The sequence below is a fragment of the Coregonus lavaretus genome, assembly GCF_964263955.1.
Source record: "Coregonus lavaretus genome assembly, chromosome: 13".
NCBI classification, from domain to species: domain Eukaryota; kingdom Metazoa; phylum Chordata; class Actinopteri; order Salmoniformes; family Salmonidae; genus Coregonus; species Coregonus lavaretus.
Window position 1 is genome coordinate 20,267,131 of NC_140000.1, and position 18,563 is coordinate 20,285,693.

Here is an 18,563-nt window from a genome sequence, read left to right on the forward strand (position 1 = left end):
GTTAAATTAAAACAGGTTATACTGTTTTGAGCCTTTTGTTAAGGATAGTTTTTCCTCAGTGAGCAACAAATGTGGAGAAGAAAAAGATCCTCTTCAACTTTATTAAAGTTAAATGCATGAGAAAAAAAACATTGCAATTCACCACAGCATATTGAAATAAACAAGATCTGCGTACACAACAGATAATAAAAATAACTTCTGGTTACATCAAAAGGTTCTATTTTATCTGGGCCATAACTCCCATCCCTGAATGTGTTGAATAGGCCTTTTAGGAAGTCATAAAACCATGCAATAGGATGAAGTCATGGTTTACCTGTTTTAGACTCATGTTTGCAACTTTAAACTTGTCAACAGACCTTGCAAGTACATGTAGTCCTGGGCTTCGTCTCTACGCTGACCTGAGAAGACCATTCAAAGCAATAGGGAGCCTACTTTGTAGACTGTCATCTGGCCACTTCTACTTCTGTGGCTCAGTGAATATGCGAAACGGGAGCAATGAAATGCCTTTCAAGGTTTGCCTTTCCCTGCCCTGTACAGAAGCATATAGCAGTGTACCAAAAGCCTCAATACACCCTAATAAAAAACACTCCTACTATATTCCTTGATGGATACTTTTTAAAGCTTGTTCACCTACCAATGTAAAGGAGATGAGAAAAGTATTTCACAACATTGGGCTAGTCCGTACAGCCAGGTTCCAAACCACTTGACCTGTTCTAGACAAATCTGCAACACTGAATATATCTGACCCAGATCTCCATGATCAAGCCAGTAGAAACAGCAGAAGAGTGTGGTGTCATCCCTGGGCTCTCTCTCCAGTCTCTGGGTCGACACCGCTGTCCAGCTCTGGAGAGGAAATCGGCACAGTCATTCCAAAGCAATGAAGGTATTAGCATGTTGAATTTTTCCAAACTCTTCAACAGTGTGTGGGTATGTATCTTTTGATTTAACTTTTTGAGCATGATATGACTTTTTAAAACCTACGCACCTGTGACTGACACTGTTTAATTAAGGAATGAGTACAAGGCACAGACGGTACCCGCTGTTAAGTGTGTTGACTCACCCATGCTGGCCTCACTGGGTGCTGCGGAGGGGAGGCGCCTGTGCCTGCAGGCAGGCTGGAGGTTGGGAACCAGAGGCCCTGGAGCCAGTACAGAGGATGGGGGGAGACTCATGACCCCTGTAATAGGGGCATGGGGTTGGACCACCTCCATATCCACGGCTGCTCTCAGCGGAGGGCCAGAAAAAGGGAAGTGATCAGTGATGTGAGAAGTATAAACTGAGTATACCAAACATTAGAAACACCTTCCTAATATTGAGTTGCAACCCCCCCATCCCCCCTTTGCCCTCAGAACAGCCTCAATTTGTCGGGGCATGGACTCTATAAGGTGTCGAAAGCGTTCCGATGCTTCCAAAAGTTGTGTGATGGCTGGATGTTCTTTGGGTGGACTATTCTTGATACAAATGGGAAACTGTTGAGTGTGAAAACCCCAGCAGCATTGCAGTTCTTGACACAAACTGGTGCGCCTGGCACCTACTACCATACCCTGTTCAAAGGCACTTACATGATTTTGTCTTGCCCATTCACCCTCTGAATGGCACACACACAACCCATGTCTCAAGGCTTAATAATCCTTCTATAACATGTCTCCTCCCCTTCATCTACACTGATTGAAGTGGATTTAAGGGATCATAGCATTCACCTGGGGTCTCTTTTATAAACGTTGCCTAAATGTCACACTAAATATCTTTGTGCGCCATTTCTGAAAAGACTTCGCAGGTACAAAAATTGAGATTTATAAACTTGGTGCACGCCATACATACGCATGTTTCCGTTATAAATCAGACCCGTTCTGAAACTGCGCGCGTGAACGAGCATTAAAACTCCGCCTGAAAAATGCCCATCATTCACCTTTTATGGTGACAATAGCGCCCTTATTTTCTGTATACTTTGGAAGTATTACAATTAACCCGAGGCAGTTTTCTAAAGGAAATAGCAATAGCGAACTTGATCAAATGTCTTTGTAGATGAAGGCAGAACGTTACACTTTTGCAGTGATATTTGCTGTAGGCCTAGGCTATCCGACAGACAAAAAGTTTATGAAAGACAACAATTGCAAATTGCTGTGGACCTGTAAAAATGATTTTATATATATTTTTAAAATATATTTTACAAAATATATATTTTCGTTTATTATTTTCCACTAACCATTCCCCCTCCCCTAATTTAATTTAATAGGGCCTAATGTTTTGCATTTACTTTTTCTCGAACCTATGCTTATGCCGCACTGCCCAAATTCTGAAACATTGTCTCCTTGCAGCAGTAGCCAATGCAAAATATCAACTGTCTGTTCACCTGTATGTTATAAACCACGCATCAGGAAGGAAGCATGGTTTATAACATACAGGTGAACAGACAGTTGGTATGTTATAAACCATGCTTCCTTCCTGATGCATAGAGCAATATACTTTAAATAAAAGCATATCTAATAGGCCAATTGACCCTTCGCTAAGCCCCGCCCCCCTTAGTTACGGTTGCAACCTCGGACAACATTTTCCGGGTTTTCAAGATACAATTAAATTAAACACAGACTACCCCTTGCTAATCAGGATACTCTCTGTTATGTTGTAGTGGACTGTCATTACAATTACTTCACAGAAATCTGGTAAAATGAAGGTTGTAGTGTGGCTAGCCACTGAATGGCTGAATGCACTGTCAGCATGCAGTCAAAGTTAGGCTACTAACCACTTTTGGAGCTAACTTGTGCTCTCAAATCTAATCCTGATGTTGACAGCAGATGAGAGTTGTATTCCTAATTTAGCTAGCTAACGTACATTATCTGAAAAGTCATAGTCAATTGATCAATAATATAATAATACTGGGAGGGGTTGAATGGAGCTGAAGGTTGGGACTAATAGCAACTAATAACAACAAGATAACTAATGTTGTAAGTCGCTCTGGATAAGAGCGTCTGCTAAATGACGTAAATGTAATGTAAAACATACCGTCTCCATAATAAGTACAGTGGGGAGAACAAGTATTTGATACACTGCCGATTTTGCAGGTTTTCCTACTTACAAAGCATGTAGAGGTCTGTAATTTTTATCATAGGTACACTTCAACTGTGAGAGACAGAATCTAAAACAAAAATCCAGAAAATCACATTGTATGATTTTTAAGTAATTAATTTGCATTTTATTGCATGACATAAGTATATGATACATCAGAAAAGCAGAACTTCATATTTGGTACAGAAACCTTTGTTTGCAATTACAGAGATCATACGTTTCGTGTAGGTCTTGACCAGATTTGCACACACTGCAGCAGGGATTTTGGCCCACTCCTCCATACAGACCTTCTCCAGATCCTTCAGGTTTTGGGGCTGTCGCTGGGCAATACGGACTTTCAGCTCCCTCCAAAGATTTTCTATTGGGTTCAGGTCTGGAGACTGGCTAGGCCACTCCAGGACCTTGAGATGCTTCTTACGGAGCCACTCCTTAGTTGCCCTGGCTGTGTGTTTCGGGTCGTTGTCATGCTGGAAGATCCAGACACGACCCATCTTCAATGCTCTTACTGAGGGAAGGAGGTTGTTGGCCAAGATCTCGCGATACATGGCCCCATCCATCCTCCCCTCAATACGGTGCAGTCGTCCTGTCCCCTTTGCAGAAAAGCATCCCCAAAGAATGATGTTTCCACCTCCATGCTTCACGGTTGGGATGGTGTTCTTGGGGTTGTACTCATCCTTCTTCTTCCTCCAAACACGGCGAGTGGAGTTTAGACCAAAAAGCTCTATTTTTGTCTCATCAGACCACATGACCTTCTCCCATTCCTCTTCTGGATCATCCAGATGGTCATTGGCAAACTTCAGACGGGCCTGGACATGCGCTGGCTTGAGCAGGGGGACCTTGCGTGCGCTGCAGGATTTTAATCCATGACGGCGTAGTGTGTTACTAATGGTTTTCTTTGAGACTGTGGTCCCAGCTCTCTTCAGGTCATTGACCAGGTCCTTCCGTGTAGTTCTGGGCTGATCCTTCACCTTCCTCATGATCATTGATGCCCCACGAGGTGAGATCTTGCATGGAGCCCCAGACCGAGGGTGATTGACCGTCATCTTGAACTTCTTCCATTTTCTAATAATTGCGCCAACAGTTGTTGCCTTCTCACCAAGCTGCTTGCCTATTGTCCTGTAGCCCATCCCAGCCTTGTGCAGGTCTACAATTTCATCCCTGATGTCCTTTCACAGCTATCTGGTCTTGGCCATTGTGGAGTGGTTGTAGTCTGTTTGATTGAGTGTGTGGACAGGTGTCTTTTATACAGGTAATGAGTTCAAACAGGTGCAGTTAATACAGGTAATGAGTGGAGAACAGGAGGGCTTCTTAAAGAAAAACTAACAGGTCTGTGAGAGCCGGAATTCTTACTGGTTGGTAGGTGATCAAATACTTATGTCATGAAATAAAATGCTAATTAATTACTTAAAAATCATACAATGTGATTTTCTGGATCTTTGTTTTAGATTCCGTCTCTCACAGTTGAAGTGTACCTATGATAAAAATTACAGACCTCTACATGATTTGTAAATAGGAAAACCTGCCAAATCGGCAGTGTATCAAATACTTGTTCTCCCCACTGTATGTGTTTTAGTGTATGTATCACTCATTTAATGTTGTCCCATGTTCCCATAGAAGGCATTGTGAGCTACATGATGAAACAGGCAGGTCCCAGTTCCGTTGAGGGAGACCTGGATGCATTCATCAACAATGGGGGATTGGAAGTGATGCAGACAATTACAGTGAGGGAAAAAAGTATTTGATCCCCTGCTGATTTTTTACATTTGCCCAATGACAAAGGAATGATCAGTCTACAATTTTAATGGTAGGTTTATTTGAACAGTGAGAGACAGAATAACAACAAAAAACTCCAGAAAAACGCATGTCAAAAATGTTATAAATTGATTTGCAATTGAATGAGGGAAATAAGTATTTGACCCTCCTGCAAAACATGACTTAGTACTTGGTGGCAAAACCCTTGTTGGCAATCACAGAGGTCAGACGTTTCTTGTAGTTGGCCACCAGGTTTGCACACATCTCAGGAGGGATTTTGTCCCACTCCTCTTTGCAGATCTTCTCCAAGTCATTAAGGTTTCGAAGCTGACGTTTGGCAACTCGAACCCTTCCGCTCCCTCCACAGATTTTCTATGGGATTCAGGTCTGGAGACTGGCTAGGCCACTCCAGGACCTTAATGTGCTTCTTCTTGAGCCACTCCTTTGTTGCCTTGGCCGTGTGTTTTGGGTCATTGTCATGCTGGAATACCCATCCACGACCCATTGTCAATGCCCTGGCTGAGGGAAGGAGGTTCTCACCCAAGATTTGACGGTACATGGCCCCGTCCATCGTCCCTTTGACGCGGTGAAGTTGTCCTGTCCCCTTAGCAGAAAAACACCCCCAAACCATAATGTTTCCACCTCCATGTTTGACAGTGGGGATATTGTCATAGGCAGCATTCCTCCTCCTCCAAACACGGCGAGTTGAGTTGATGCCAAAGAGCTCCATTTTGGTCTCATCTGACCACAACACTTTCACCCAGTTCTCCTCTGAATCATTCAGATGTTCATTGGCAAACTTCAGACGGGCATGTATATGTGCTTTCTTGAGCAGGGGGACCTTGCGGGCGCTGCAGGATTTCAGGGTTTCACGGCGTAGTGTGTTACCAATTGTTTTCTTGGTGACTATGGTCCCAGCTGCCCTGAGATCATTGACAAGATCCTCCCGTGTAGTTCTGGGCTGATTCCTCACCGTTCTCATGATCATTGCAACTCCACGAGGTGAGATCTTGCATGGAGCCCCAGGCCGAGGGAGATTGACAGTTCTTTTGTGTTTTTTCCATTTGCGAATAATCACACCAACTGTTGTCACCTTCTCACCAAGCTGCTTGGCGATGGTCTTGTCGCCCATTCCAGCCTTGTGTAGGTCTACAATCTTGTCCCTGACATCCTTGGAGAGCTCTTTGGTCTTGGCCATGGTGGAGAGTTTGGAATCTGATTGATTGATTGCTTCTGTGGACAGGTGTATTTTATACAGGTAACAAGCTGAGCTTAGGAGCACTCCCTCAGCTCGTTACCTGTATAAAAGACACCTGGGAGCCAGAAATCTTTCTGATTTAGAGGGGGTCAAATACTTATTTCCCTCATTAAAATGCAAATCAATTTATATATATTTTTTTTTTGTTATTCTGTCTCTCACTGTTCAAATAAACCTACCATTAAAATTATAGACTGATCATTTCTTTGTCAGTGGGTAAACGTACAAAATCAGCAGGGGATCAAATACTTTTTTCCCTCACTGTACATTGATGGAAGTTACAATCTATCTGCAATATTAAAGCTGATCTACCCCATAATAAAAAATATAAAAAACACATCTCAACATCATCTGTTCGGAGGAGACTGTGTGAATCAGGCCTTCATGGTCAAATTGCTGCAAAGAAACCACTACTAAAGGACACCAATAATAATAAGAGACTTGATTGGGCCAAGAAACACAAGCAATGGACATTAGACCGGTGGAAATCTGTCCTTTGGTCTGATGAGTCCAAATTTGAGAGATCTGGTTCCAACCGCCGTGTCTTTGTGAGGTGCAGAGTAGGTGAACGGATAATCTCTGCATGTGTGGTTCCCACCGTGAAGCATGGAGGAGAAGGTGTGATGGTGCTTTGCTGGTGACACTGTCGTGATATATTTAGAATTCAAGGCACACTTAACCAGCATGGCTACCACAGCATTCTGCAGCGGTACGCCATCCCATCTGGTTTGCGCTTAGTGGGACTATAATTTGTTTTTCAACAGGACAATGACCCAACACACCTCCAGGCTGTATAAGGACTATTTGACCATTAAGGAGAGTGATGGAGTGCTGCATCAGATGACCTGGCCTCCACAATCACCAACCTTAACCCAATTGAGATGGTTTGGGATGAGTTGGACCGCAGAGTGAAGGAAAAGCAGCCAACAAGTGTTCAGCATTTGTGGGAACTCCTTCAAGACTGTTGGAAAAGCATTCCAGGTGAAGCTGGTTGAGAGAATGCTAAGAGTGTGCAAAGGGTGGCTACTTTGAAGAATCTCAAATAAAAAATATATTTTGAATTGTTTAACACTTTTTTGGTTACTACATGATTCCATATGTGTTATTTCATAGTTTTGATGTCTTCACTATTATTCTACAATGTAGAAAGTAGTAAAAATAAAGAAAAACCCTTGAATGAGTAGGTGTGTCCAAACTTTTGACTGGTTCTGTATATATATTTGCTACTGCTCGACTAAAGAAAATCTTGGTCGACCAGCAGCCTATCGACCAAACAACTGGCCAGTCAACTAATTGGGGTCAGCCCTACAGGAATCACAGTAGCAAGTACCCCTGGTGCACTGTTAAATTATTTAGCCATTTAAACAATGTTTTTGTAAATCCCTTAATAGCTTTGATGCGTTTCAAACGATTGGTTGCCCAAAATCCTGGGGCGGGGCATAGCGAATGGTCAATTAAATGAGATACGCATGGTAATTTGTTGTAGGCTATGGCTACTTCGGGAATATGAACCCATCATGGCCAGAAAAGGTGACTAATCTATTCTGCAATGGTTATGAAAATATGGATTATGTGTATAAATGCAATATTGTCTACTCGAGAAATGTGAAATTACAGTATTCTGATGTAAGCTACAGAAGTAACCTACAACCGCCTATGCTACCTCGTGAGTATGAAACCATCACAGAGAAGGTGAGGAATTTACAATGCAATGATCATGGAAATTAAATAAATAATAGCTTAGGAAATAGATGCCTATTTCTAATTATTTTAAAATGCAAAGATAAACTAAATAGATTTTCTCTCTTCTCACTAACGTCAAATGATTGCATCTTGTTATTAACCTGTTTAACCTGTTCATATCCCCTATTTACACAAAATACTAATCTACTTGCCTGCTTGCAATGCAATACTTCAACCACTAGAAACTGTGTTTACGCATGGTCTAAAGTTTGTGGGAAGGTGAGCACATTTTCATGTCAAGTTCAGTTTTTATAAATGCCAACTTTTGTGTGAAAACTGGCACACGCATGTTTTGGGGTCTATTTTTTGCATATGCACGGTTTATAAATGAGGCCCCTAGTCAGTCTGTCATGGAAAGAGCAGTTGTTCTTAATGTTTTGTATACTCAGTGTATAGCTCTGTGAAGCACTTCCCAATAGCATACATTCTTCATTACTTCAACAAAACAATCACTGATCTGACAAGCTGCATAGGTGAGAGCAATGTTCCCAAAATATTGCTCCCATTTATAATAGGATTATCAGAGAGATCGAGAGAGGTAACTTCTAATACTAATAATAACCAGTAACTACCATATCACAGCTCCTGATAAAAGAGGTCAGTTAACAATTAGCCTTTGGAGACCACTCAACAAGACATTTGGAAAGATGGCCATGCAAGTGTTTTAATGGTCTTACCAATGGGGTCCTGTGATTGGTGGGGATGGTAAATAGACTGATAGGAGGGAGGGAGGGGCTCTACATAGATGGTGCTGATAGGTCCGGTTTTGGATGCAGAAATGGGGTGCTTACTGAAGTCTCCTGAACACACCCCACCACCAGCCGAAGGTGCGGCTGTAACATCTGCCAAAGGGAAATGTAAAAAAGACAATTAGGCCTAAGTATCAATACTCTGAAGTGATTTCCTCTCCTTATCTAATTTCCTTCATCTGCACTGATGTGAAAGAACTGGACTGGTGAAAGCAATTTTCAGTAGTTAGCTTCAACGATTTTACTTCAAATTATTTTCAGATTAGTCCAGTTGAAGGAGAGGAGACCATGCAGGAAGCCTTTTTACACTGCTGACATGCACCCACCCTGGGCAACCAGCTCTTGACAGCAAGTGCAACTGAAGTACTTGACAGGAGGTGTTCAGGTGTAGGCGTAGAGTAGTGCGGGTACTTTCGGACAGGTATGGCAATCCTGATGGCCAAGTCTTAAGCAACCGCATGATACGTTGGGACTAAATGTTGCCTTACTACTTTGGCCTCCAACTTCCTCAAAACTGTTGCAAACAATGGTGGTGGAGCATCAGCATTGGCAGTTAACAACACAGACTACTTATTTTAAAGCCACAGTCAGATTTCCAGTAATTTCAACTAATGCAATATAGCCTACCATTTGATTTGGATGAATATTACTTATTATTCATTATTTGATAAGTACAGTAGTCTTATCGTAATATAAGGCCGTTTTACTCCATTGTTTATGTTTATGTTGACATAAAATGTATACTGGTAAACAAATTATGTAATGTTTCTCTTCTAGAATGTTATTCCTTCAGCACTATATATAAAGGTGTTTGCATGTGGAAAATGTGTGCATTTGCTCCCTTTTATACACATTTTATAGTGTAGCTTTATAGTAAATAAAACTTTAAAATGTAAGATTATTATTTAGAATAGGCCTACCCCTAATGTATTATCAGGCTATAGCATTTAGGCTATCAAATTCAATAGACGTTTTACTGTCAAATTCATACAGTGCAAGGCCGACAGGGATCTGTGGTGTCAACTTCAATTCTAACTTCCTGGGTGGTATAATTCGTCTATACGTAAATGTTATGCATTTTTATAGGCTATATATTTTTATCCATCAATTCTTGAAAACAATTGTGTTCTTACCGTAACACCTGTTTTTCCTAAATTTTCGCAATGGACAATTTTCTTTGATTCGAAGCAGACATGCGCCGTGTTTTCTTCTAGCTGGGGCAGCTGCCATATTTTACTCCTCGTTCCTTCACTTCGATAACTTTAGTGGTAAATACCCCTGGGGTACAGATGAGATAGGCCTACTTTAAAACTCACGTGCAAGGGGTAGCTTTCTTGTCATTCTGAACACAGACTTCCCTGTGGCCAGACCATAAATAAAGGAGAAGTTTGGGTGTACGTGAACAATATTTTACCTCCGACAAAAATGGGAACCAGTTATTCGAAAAATGTAGGCCTATGTCATAGGCTTGATGTTATGCCGCGTTCAAAACAACTGGGAACTCGGATATCTCCGACCAGTTGTATGCATTCACATGCTTTGAACTCGTTGACAAACGCCAGTTGGCTAATGGCCAACAAGCTGCGTCAACCATAAACTAAAAGTACAGCTATCATGCTTGTAAACAAATTATAGTTTTCAAAAAACATATCAATAGATTGCTTTTTATAAACAATGTTTTGTTGTTACATTTAACTGCTGAAAATGCTGTTATCAAGGTAATTTCCTTAGTAGGTGAGGTCAGAGGTCAGCATGTGGGAGAAGTCTGCGATCAGGGGTGATAGACGAGTTTCCCACAGAGATAGATAGAGGACTCTAGTGCCTAAAAGCCAGTTTTAGCATGGGCAGTGCCGTTGAGGAGTTTCACCATTTTTAAGTAGTCAACTGGGTGGGACTTCCTACAGGTTAAGGAAAGATTATATATTTCCATCCAGGTCATCAGGAGGGATCAGCCAATGAATTACACTCGTGAGCAAACATTCCATAACTGCAGGTGGCATTAAATCACCAAGGCTTTATACCTGTTCAAACAACACACTCCAGGTGGCATGTATGCACCCTTTCAGTTTATTTACCAACTCATAGTAGTAGTAGAAGAAAATGTACTACTTCAAAATGGAGATGGCCTCAATGGTGCAGCCCATGCTCTCACAGACGCCATAATGGGACTGATACAATGTTGGATCCTCTAACTATCTCTATGGTTTTCCAATAGTAATTACGAGTTGGAAGTGTGTTCAAGTGGATTTCTCCCAGTCATAGGTGATAAATACCACCTTCCCACTTGGTTATGAATGCAGCAATAGCACCATCCGAAAACAGGTGCTCATTCAGAACAACTGTAATGCACATACAGTAGTGGTCAAAGGTTTTGAGAATGACACAAGTATTGGTCTTCACAAAGTTCGCTGCTTCAGTGTTATGAGATATTTTTGTCAGATGTTACTATGGTATACTGAAGTATAATTACAAGCATTCCATAAGTGTCAAAGGCTTTTATTGACAATTACATTAAGTTTATGCAAAGAGTCAATATTTGCAGTGTTGACCCTTCTTTTTCAAGACCTCTGCAATCCGCCCTGGCATGCTGTCAATTAACTTCTGGGCCACATCCTGACTGATGGCAGCCCATTCTGGCATAATCAATGCTTGAAGTTTGTCAGAATTTGTGGGGGTTTTGTTTGTCCACCCGCCTCTCGAGGATCGACCACAAGTTCTCAATGGGATTAAGGTCTGGGGAGTTTCCTGGCCATGGACCCAAAATGTTGATGTTTTGTTCCCCGTGCCACTTAGTTATCACTTTTGCCTTATGGTAAGGTGCTCCATCATGCTGGAAAAGGCATTGGTCGTCACCAAACTGTTCTTGGATGATTGGGAGAAGTTGCTCTTTGAGGATGTGTTGGTACCATTCTTTATTCATGGCTGTGTTCTTAGGCAAAATTGTGAGTGAGCCCACTCCCTTGGCTGAGAAGCAACCCCACACATGAATGGTCTCAGGATGCTTTACTGTTGGCATAACACAGGACTGATGGTAGCGCTCACCTTGTCTTCTCCGAACAAGGTGTTTTCCGGATGCCCCAAACAATCGGAAAGGGGATTCATCAGAGAAAATGACTTTACCCTAGTCCTCAGCAGTCCAATCCCTGTACCTTTTGCAGAATATCAGTCTGTCCCTGATGTTTTTCCTGGAGAGAAGGGGCTTCTTTGCTGCCCTTCTTGACACCAGGCCATCCTCCAAAAGTCTTCGCCTCACTGTGCGTGCAGATGCACTCACACCTGCCTGCTGCCCTTCCTGAGCAAGCTCTGCACTGGTGGTGCCCCGATCCCGCAGCTGAATCAACTTTAGGAGACGGTCCTGGCGCTTGCTGGACTTTCTTAGGCGCCCTGACGCCTTATTCACAACAATTGAACCTCTCTCCTTGAAGTTCTTGATGATCCGATAAATGGTTGATTTAGGTGCAATCTTACTAGCAGCAATATCCTTGCCTGTAAAGCCCTTTTTGTGCAAAGCAATGATGACGGCACGTGTTTCCTTGCAGGTAACCATGGTTAACAGAGGAAGAACAATGATTTCAAGCACCACCCTCCTTTTAAAGCTTCCAGTCTGTTATTCTAACTCAATCAGCATGACAGAGTGATTTCCAGCCTTGTCCTCGTCAACACTCTCACCTGTGTTAACGAGAGAATCACTGACATGATGGCAGCTGGTCCTTTTGTGGCAGGGCTGAAATGCAGTGGAAATGTTTTTTGGGGGATTAAGTTCATTTTCATGGCAAAGAGGGACTTTGCAATTAATTGCAATTAATCTGATCACTGATTCATGACATTCTGGAGTATATGCAAATTGCCATCATCGAAACTGAGGCAGCAGACTTTGTGAAAATTAGTATTTGTGTCATTCTCAAAACTTTTGACCACGACTGTAGGTCTACCTTAAATGCTTGCTGATTTTTATTGGTCACTAAAAAGCTTTCATACCAATAAAATTGCCAGCTTCCCTAAAGATGCAAATGAAAGGCCAATAAAAATATCACTTGTTAAGTATAATTTATTTACATTTATCATTTTGAGAAAATATATAAAAAGTAAAAGAAAATCATAAGAAAAGACTATCATAGACATTAAATAGACTCTACACTTTTAGACTGTAATTAGCTGAAGTTTACTTGGAAATGTAGAATGAAATCAGTGTAGTTATACATTTCATAAATTCTATACCTGCACTGTAAAAATCAGATTTAATTCATAACATTTAAAAATAGATACATTTCTATTATTGGTCTATTTTAAAATACAGTAACAACTCCATTCACAATCGCCCTTACAGGGCTGTGCTGTATTGTGAAAGGATTCGTTTTCAGAGATAAAGGCATGGAGGTTGGACCGCTTGGGCAGGTAGGTATTTGCTGGGACAGGTTGGATTTCTATAAGGACGTTGCCATTTTTGTGGGGACACAAAATGCCATGCAATCCACATTCTCCAATTGTAAAATGGTTCTCAATGTCAGAATCTTTGTACTAAATCCATTATCTTTAAATGACTTGTTAGCTGTTAAAATTGCATTGCTAATGTGTGGACATCCTTTTAAAAGGAAATACAGTCATGAAGATATGAGACAAAATGTCCACTCAGTAGTCGATGACCTTATCACAGAACATGATTTTTTGATTGGTTATATTGAACATTTTCAAGAGGAAATTGATTGACTATAAGGTCTAGAGCAAGTCTTAGTTTTTCTCTATAAACCTGATATTACATCCCAAATGTCAATACAATTAATGTTATTAGCCTGTAATACCAGATTCATTACCAAATACAATAGATTACAGGATGCCTCAAGTACAGATATACTTGTCAAACCAAACAGTACAGTTCAGCAAACTATTTGTCTGCAGCAGGCCTAGCTAGATATTTCTGAGGAAGACAGTGGTTTGGTTGTTGTCGAAACTTCCCCAAGTGGCACAATTCTGAGTGGAACTACAAACTCTATTTTCATTAACTCTTTGCATTGAGACAACAATTGTGATTTCAACATTATTCCATGGTACTTAATTGTCCTTCTGTCAATTAGCAGATATTCTACAGAATACATTCTACTCTTTCACTAAAGTGACGGTTTAATGCCATGCAAGAAGATGAAATATAACGTAGACACCCTTTCTCCAATTATTGTTTTTACATGCTCTATCACTGACTACCACTGCCCAGTCTATTATACACATCATCAGTATGGTTTAATCACACTCTAGAACGATCCACTACCGTTTACATAGTAACCCTGTGAAAGTTAAATTCCACCAGTAGGTAAAACAGATCCTGTCCCTCTTCCCCATCGTTCCAGTCCTTCTGTTTTTCCTCCATCCCCCTATCCCCAGAACCTCTGGCGGGAGTCTGGGGGTGGGTCTTGTTGGTGCACCACATCCTGGGCGAAGATGGTGCCCCCAGCGTCCATGGTGACGATGAAGTAGAGGTTGGCACCCAGCATGGCCACGGTGGGCAGGAAGGACAGGCCGAAGCCAAAGCCCCGAATACTGCTGCCCAGTGCAGCTGCCACCCAGTACATCAGCCTGTTGGCACAGAGGAGAGATGGACATTAGACAGATGCAGTCATTTCTATAGTCTGCCCAGACCGCCTTATATTGAGATCACATGTCATATAGGGTAGGTATAGGGTTATGACTGACTGAGCACTGAAATTGGACAACACATTTCACTGCATCTCTCTTGTGTATGTGACAATAAAAGAAACATCTTATTTTTTTTCTTCTTTAATTGTTGTTTCTTTACCTTCCGAAGGCGAAGATGATGGTGAGCAGGGGCACCAGTTTGAGCAGGTTCTGGCTCAGGTAGGGCGCCATTACGGCCAGCTGCAGGAAGTAGAGAAGGAAGAGGGTGATGGAGTCATCCACATAGCGCCGGTGCACACCCACTTGCCAGGCCTCCACCTCACACAGCGGCTTCACGTCACCCAACCGCATCCTGGAGACACCCAGCACCAACCAGCCTGGGAGGACAACATGAGGGTTAGCTTGTGAAGTTAGTGTTGTTGTTCGACCCACCTTGCTGTTCACACCTGAGTAATTCTGGTAAAGAACATCTGCTGAATGACCAATGAGCCACTCACCCAGTATGATGGGCACCACAGCGAAAACAGAGCAGCGTAGCGTATAGACCAGCCTGAGGGGGGCACTGTCCAGCAGTGGGGCATCAAAAGGCAGGAAGACATAGCCCCCCCACACCAGGAGGGGGAAAATGAGAGCTGCAGTGAACACAGACACGCCCACTTTGAGAGCATCCCTGTTGGCACAGTCACACCCACCTGGAGGGGAGAAGAAAGGAGAGACTATTAGTCTTCCTGCCCTCTGTGAAGTAAAAGAAAGCGAACGGAAACACTACCACTTATAGATTAGATTACCTCAAATAAGGGAAGAGGGAAGGATGAATTTGCACTCGCAAAATTATTTGAGCAGAGCCGAATGAACAAGGGAGAGACTAGCAAAGAGAAAGACAAGAGACATGGAGAGAAAGAGAGGTTGAAGGCCAAATGACAGAAAGATGAAATGTTGGTGCATCTCTTTACATTTTGAGGACCTCCCCTCCACTGGCCAGTGGTGGTAGTAGCCATCAGGTGGGGTTCTGCGGGGAACGAGGAGGGGGCTCTTCTCTGCGTCCACAACCCAGAATGCCTCACTTTCTCTGGGAGACGTCGGAGCACTAGAGGAGTGTAGGATGGTGACGGATGGGTTGAAGACCTGTGCTGCCTTCTCAGGCAAAGAGTTCATACCATCTTCCACCTCTATATCTACCTGCACCTTCTTCCCTCTCTTACACAGCCCGGGGTCCTGCACCTCTCTCTCCATCTCCATCCATTCTTCCCCCATTCTCTCCGCTCCCAACCCCAGCCCTCTCTCGCTCTCCGTCCGGCTTTCTCCTTCTTGAAGAGAGGTGCACATGGAGCGCACGTTCCTCCTCTCTCCCTCTGGGTCATCCCCCTTTCCCCTTCCCTTATCTTCTTTCGCAGTCAATGCACTTCCTTTCTTCGTTGTTTTCTCTACACCCCTGTCATCCGACCATTGCAGAGTGGTAGGCTCCAATTTAGCCGAGCTGACCATTTCTTCTTCTTCCACCACTCCTTCCCTCCCCTTTTCCAAATCTTCCTCCAATTCTTTAATCACCTTCTCCTCCTCTGCCCCCCATGTTGGGGTTTGGGGTTTAGCAGTCACCCCGCTGGTTTTGGAGGGGCTGTCTTCTAGAAGCTCCAGGTTTGACGGTAGGATCTCAGACATTGTTTTTTTAGGTGTTCAATGTCTCCAGACTTCGTCCATCTGTCTTGGTGAATCTGTTAGTACCGGTAAGTCTATGCTTGATTGAGTGTTTTTACTTTGACTGAAGTCACATCACATTGTCTGTTTCTTTCTTTGTGTCCCAGCTCTATTGGTTTTATGGTAAACTGCTCTTCTTCACCTACAAAGAAAAGTACATTTACAGAGTGCACATTCATAGGTCATACATGTCTTCCCACGCAAGAGATGATGCCCCAAAACCGATAAGATGTAACTCCAGACAGCATTCTAGTGTCATTAATTATCACACAAAAGTCTCTAAGGTGGACACTTTTCCACGACAGGTAAGGTAAGCCAAGAATGAAAAATGTATGCACTCACTAACTGTAAGTCGCTCTGGATAATAGCGTCTGATAAATGAAAAAAAGTATAATAATAATATAAAATTAAAATTAAAAGAACGATAAGACAAGTAGAATCCCTCCCTGCCCCTTGCAAACAAAGCTCCGCCCAATGCATCTCATTATGGCCTGTGCTGTTTGAGTAGTCTAAGAGAAGAAAGGCTCTATTTACGCATGACTAACAAAGAAAATACGCTTGCAATATGAAACCACTAAATAAAATATATTACAGACACAAATAGAGTTATAAAGTTGCCTGAATGTGTTAACTGTCAAGACAAATGTTGTACACAGACCTTCAAAGCGCACTCCAGATCACAACACGGAAGTTTCTCATACCAGCGCACTAGATAAAATGTTGGACTTTCAACCACGCAAGAAGACTGCTAGTTATACAAAGCTGGAAAATACAACTGAAAATACATAAAAGTGTAACACTCACCCAACCTCAGCGCTTATCAAACAACGAGCGTGGGAATTTTATGGAATGTCTCTTACGTCGTTTTCCCACCTCTATTGTTTTTGTGCAACTTATTTTCAGTGGGTGGAAATTCAGGTATGGCCAGGTAAATTATTAAAGGGTATGTTTCTAAAAAAACATTAAAGGGAAAGTACGATAGGAACAAAATATTTTCCTACTGACAAATGTACAAAAAAACAGCAAAGTGTGTATTTCAAGCAGTCTTATATTATATTTATATGTGACTTTCTTGGGGTGAAAATAATTAGTGAGAATTTGTGGAAATAGCCTACAGTAAATATTTTGTTTAATGTTACGTGTTTGTTATTGTATTGGTGTGTAATATTTGTAGCACCTTATGTTGGTTACCCTTTCTTGGATCTAATTCCAAAAGCAATATTGGTGGACACACAGCCTTGTCACTGACAGAATTAAGTATAGATGAACAGAGAATTCTAAATATTGGTGTAGGCTACAAGAGGCCTATCAGATTTCTTCAGTAGATGTTATCTATTTAGCATTTAAAGGCGTAGTTCACCCAAATTACAAAATTACATATTTGTTTCCTTACCATGTAAGCAGTCAATGGACAAGGTATGACAGCAATCCATGCTTTGGTTTAGTTACCCTGACACTGTTTCCAAATGCATTTGTGGCACAAATCCGATTTAAGTCATGGAACAGATATTTGCATTTTTTTTGCGCATCATGTTCAAATAAAGTGACTTTGATAAGCTTGACGCTACATTTTTTATACTTTCGTATGATTTGTACATGATGCGCGGAAAATGCTTATATCGGTCCCATGACTTGAATGAGATTTGTGCCACAAATACTGAAACATTAGCATTTGGAAACAGTGCCAGGGAAATAAAACCAACCACAGGAGGTTGGTGGCACCTTAATTGGGGAGGATGGGCTCGTGGTAATTGCTGGAGCAGAATCAGTGGAATGGTATCAAATACATCAAACACATGGTTTCCATGTGTTTAATGCCATTCCATTTGCTCCGTTCCAGACATTATTATGAGCCGTCCTCCCCTCAGCAGCCTCCACTGACAAAGCATGGATTACTGTTACCTTGTCCATACACTGCTTGCAGGGTAAGGAAACCAATGTGTCATTTTGTAATTTGGGTGAACTATCCCTTTAAAATAGGCTAATTAGGCAATATTCCCGCATATAATTTATATTTTCGGGAAGACAAATAATTTTTCTGTAACTTCTAGACTACTTCGTTTGATAAATACCATTGAACACAGCCTAGGTCTATGCATGGTAATACGATTTTATTGTGGATAGCTTCCAACTACTTTCTCTTCAGATGAGTCAAATGCCTCAGCCAAACACTTTCCATACCCATCATGGATGATATACTATAGAGGTATTAGTAGCCTACATAAATTGCATAATAATTAGTTTGCCATGGTGTTATAACCTTATGAAACCAGTAGAGGTCACAATATCTTTACCTGAATTTTACACACAAATGGGGGTCCGAACGTAAACCGATGACACCAATGATTCATATAAACCCTGGATTGCAAATGCTGTGTATTGGCCAGCGAGATGCTTTGAAGCCACTGGTCGGCCATATTTGCATTCCCTAGAAGAAGGAGTCCTCCATAGGAATGAATGGAATTCTACAGTATTTTAATGAAATGTTTAAAGGAAAAAATTCCATGTATTTAAAAATGTAACATTAGAACTTTCTAAAATGTATACTTTAAGGAAAATGTTTTTACATATTAAAATTTAAAATATATATATATATTTAGCTCACATTATATAATTTAAAAGTATGCATTAAGGTATATGGAATATAATAAACATGGCAAAAATAAATGTAG

At 41.7% G+C, this 18,563-nt stretch overlaps 2 protein-coding genes across 3 annotated transcripts; both read right to left on the bottom strand.

Moving 5' to 3' along the window:
• Positions 1 to 74: 74 nt before the first annotated feature.
• On the bottom strand, positions 75 to 10,030 carry LOC311140853 (uncharacterized protein). Of its 2 annotated transcripts, none has more exons than XM_084176123.1 (4): positions 9,702 to 10,030; positions 8,497 to 8,661; positions 1,061 to 1,219; positions 75 to 843 (listed from the first exon to the last, which is right to left on the bottom strand). In XM_084176123.1, the coding sequence occupies exons 1-4, from the start codon at positions 9,796 to 9,798 to the stop codon at positions 794 to 796; spliced, it is 471 nt and encodes a 156-aa protein (XP_084032249.1). In that variant the 5' UTR covers positions 9,799 to 10,030; the 3' UTR covers positions 75 to 793. The 2 variants fall into 2 exon arrangements, with proteins under 2 accessions (XP_084032249.1, XP_084032250.1); XM_084176124.1 differs by having other exon boundaries at positions 9,885 to 9,996.
• Positions 10,031 to 12,600: 2,570 nt separating this feature from the next.
• On the bottom strand, positions 12,601 to 16,817 carry LOC311140747 (transmembrane protein 79-like). Its single transcript, XM_084175961.1, has 5 exons — positions 16,696 to 16,817; positions 15,150 to 16,033; positions 14,694 to 14,888; positions 14,357 to 14,573; positions 12,601 to 14,136 (listed from the first exon to the last, which is right to left on the bottom strand). Exons 2-5 carry the CDS (start codon positions 15,853 to 15,855, stop codon positions 13,935 to 13,937), a joined length of 1,320 nt encoding a protein of 439 aa, XP_084032087.1. The 5' UTR covers positions 15,856 to 16,033; positions 16,696 to 16,817; the 3' UTR covers positions 12,601 to 13,934.
• Positions 16,818 to 18,563: the final 1,746 nt, after the last annotated feature.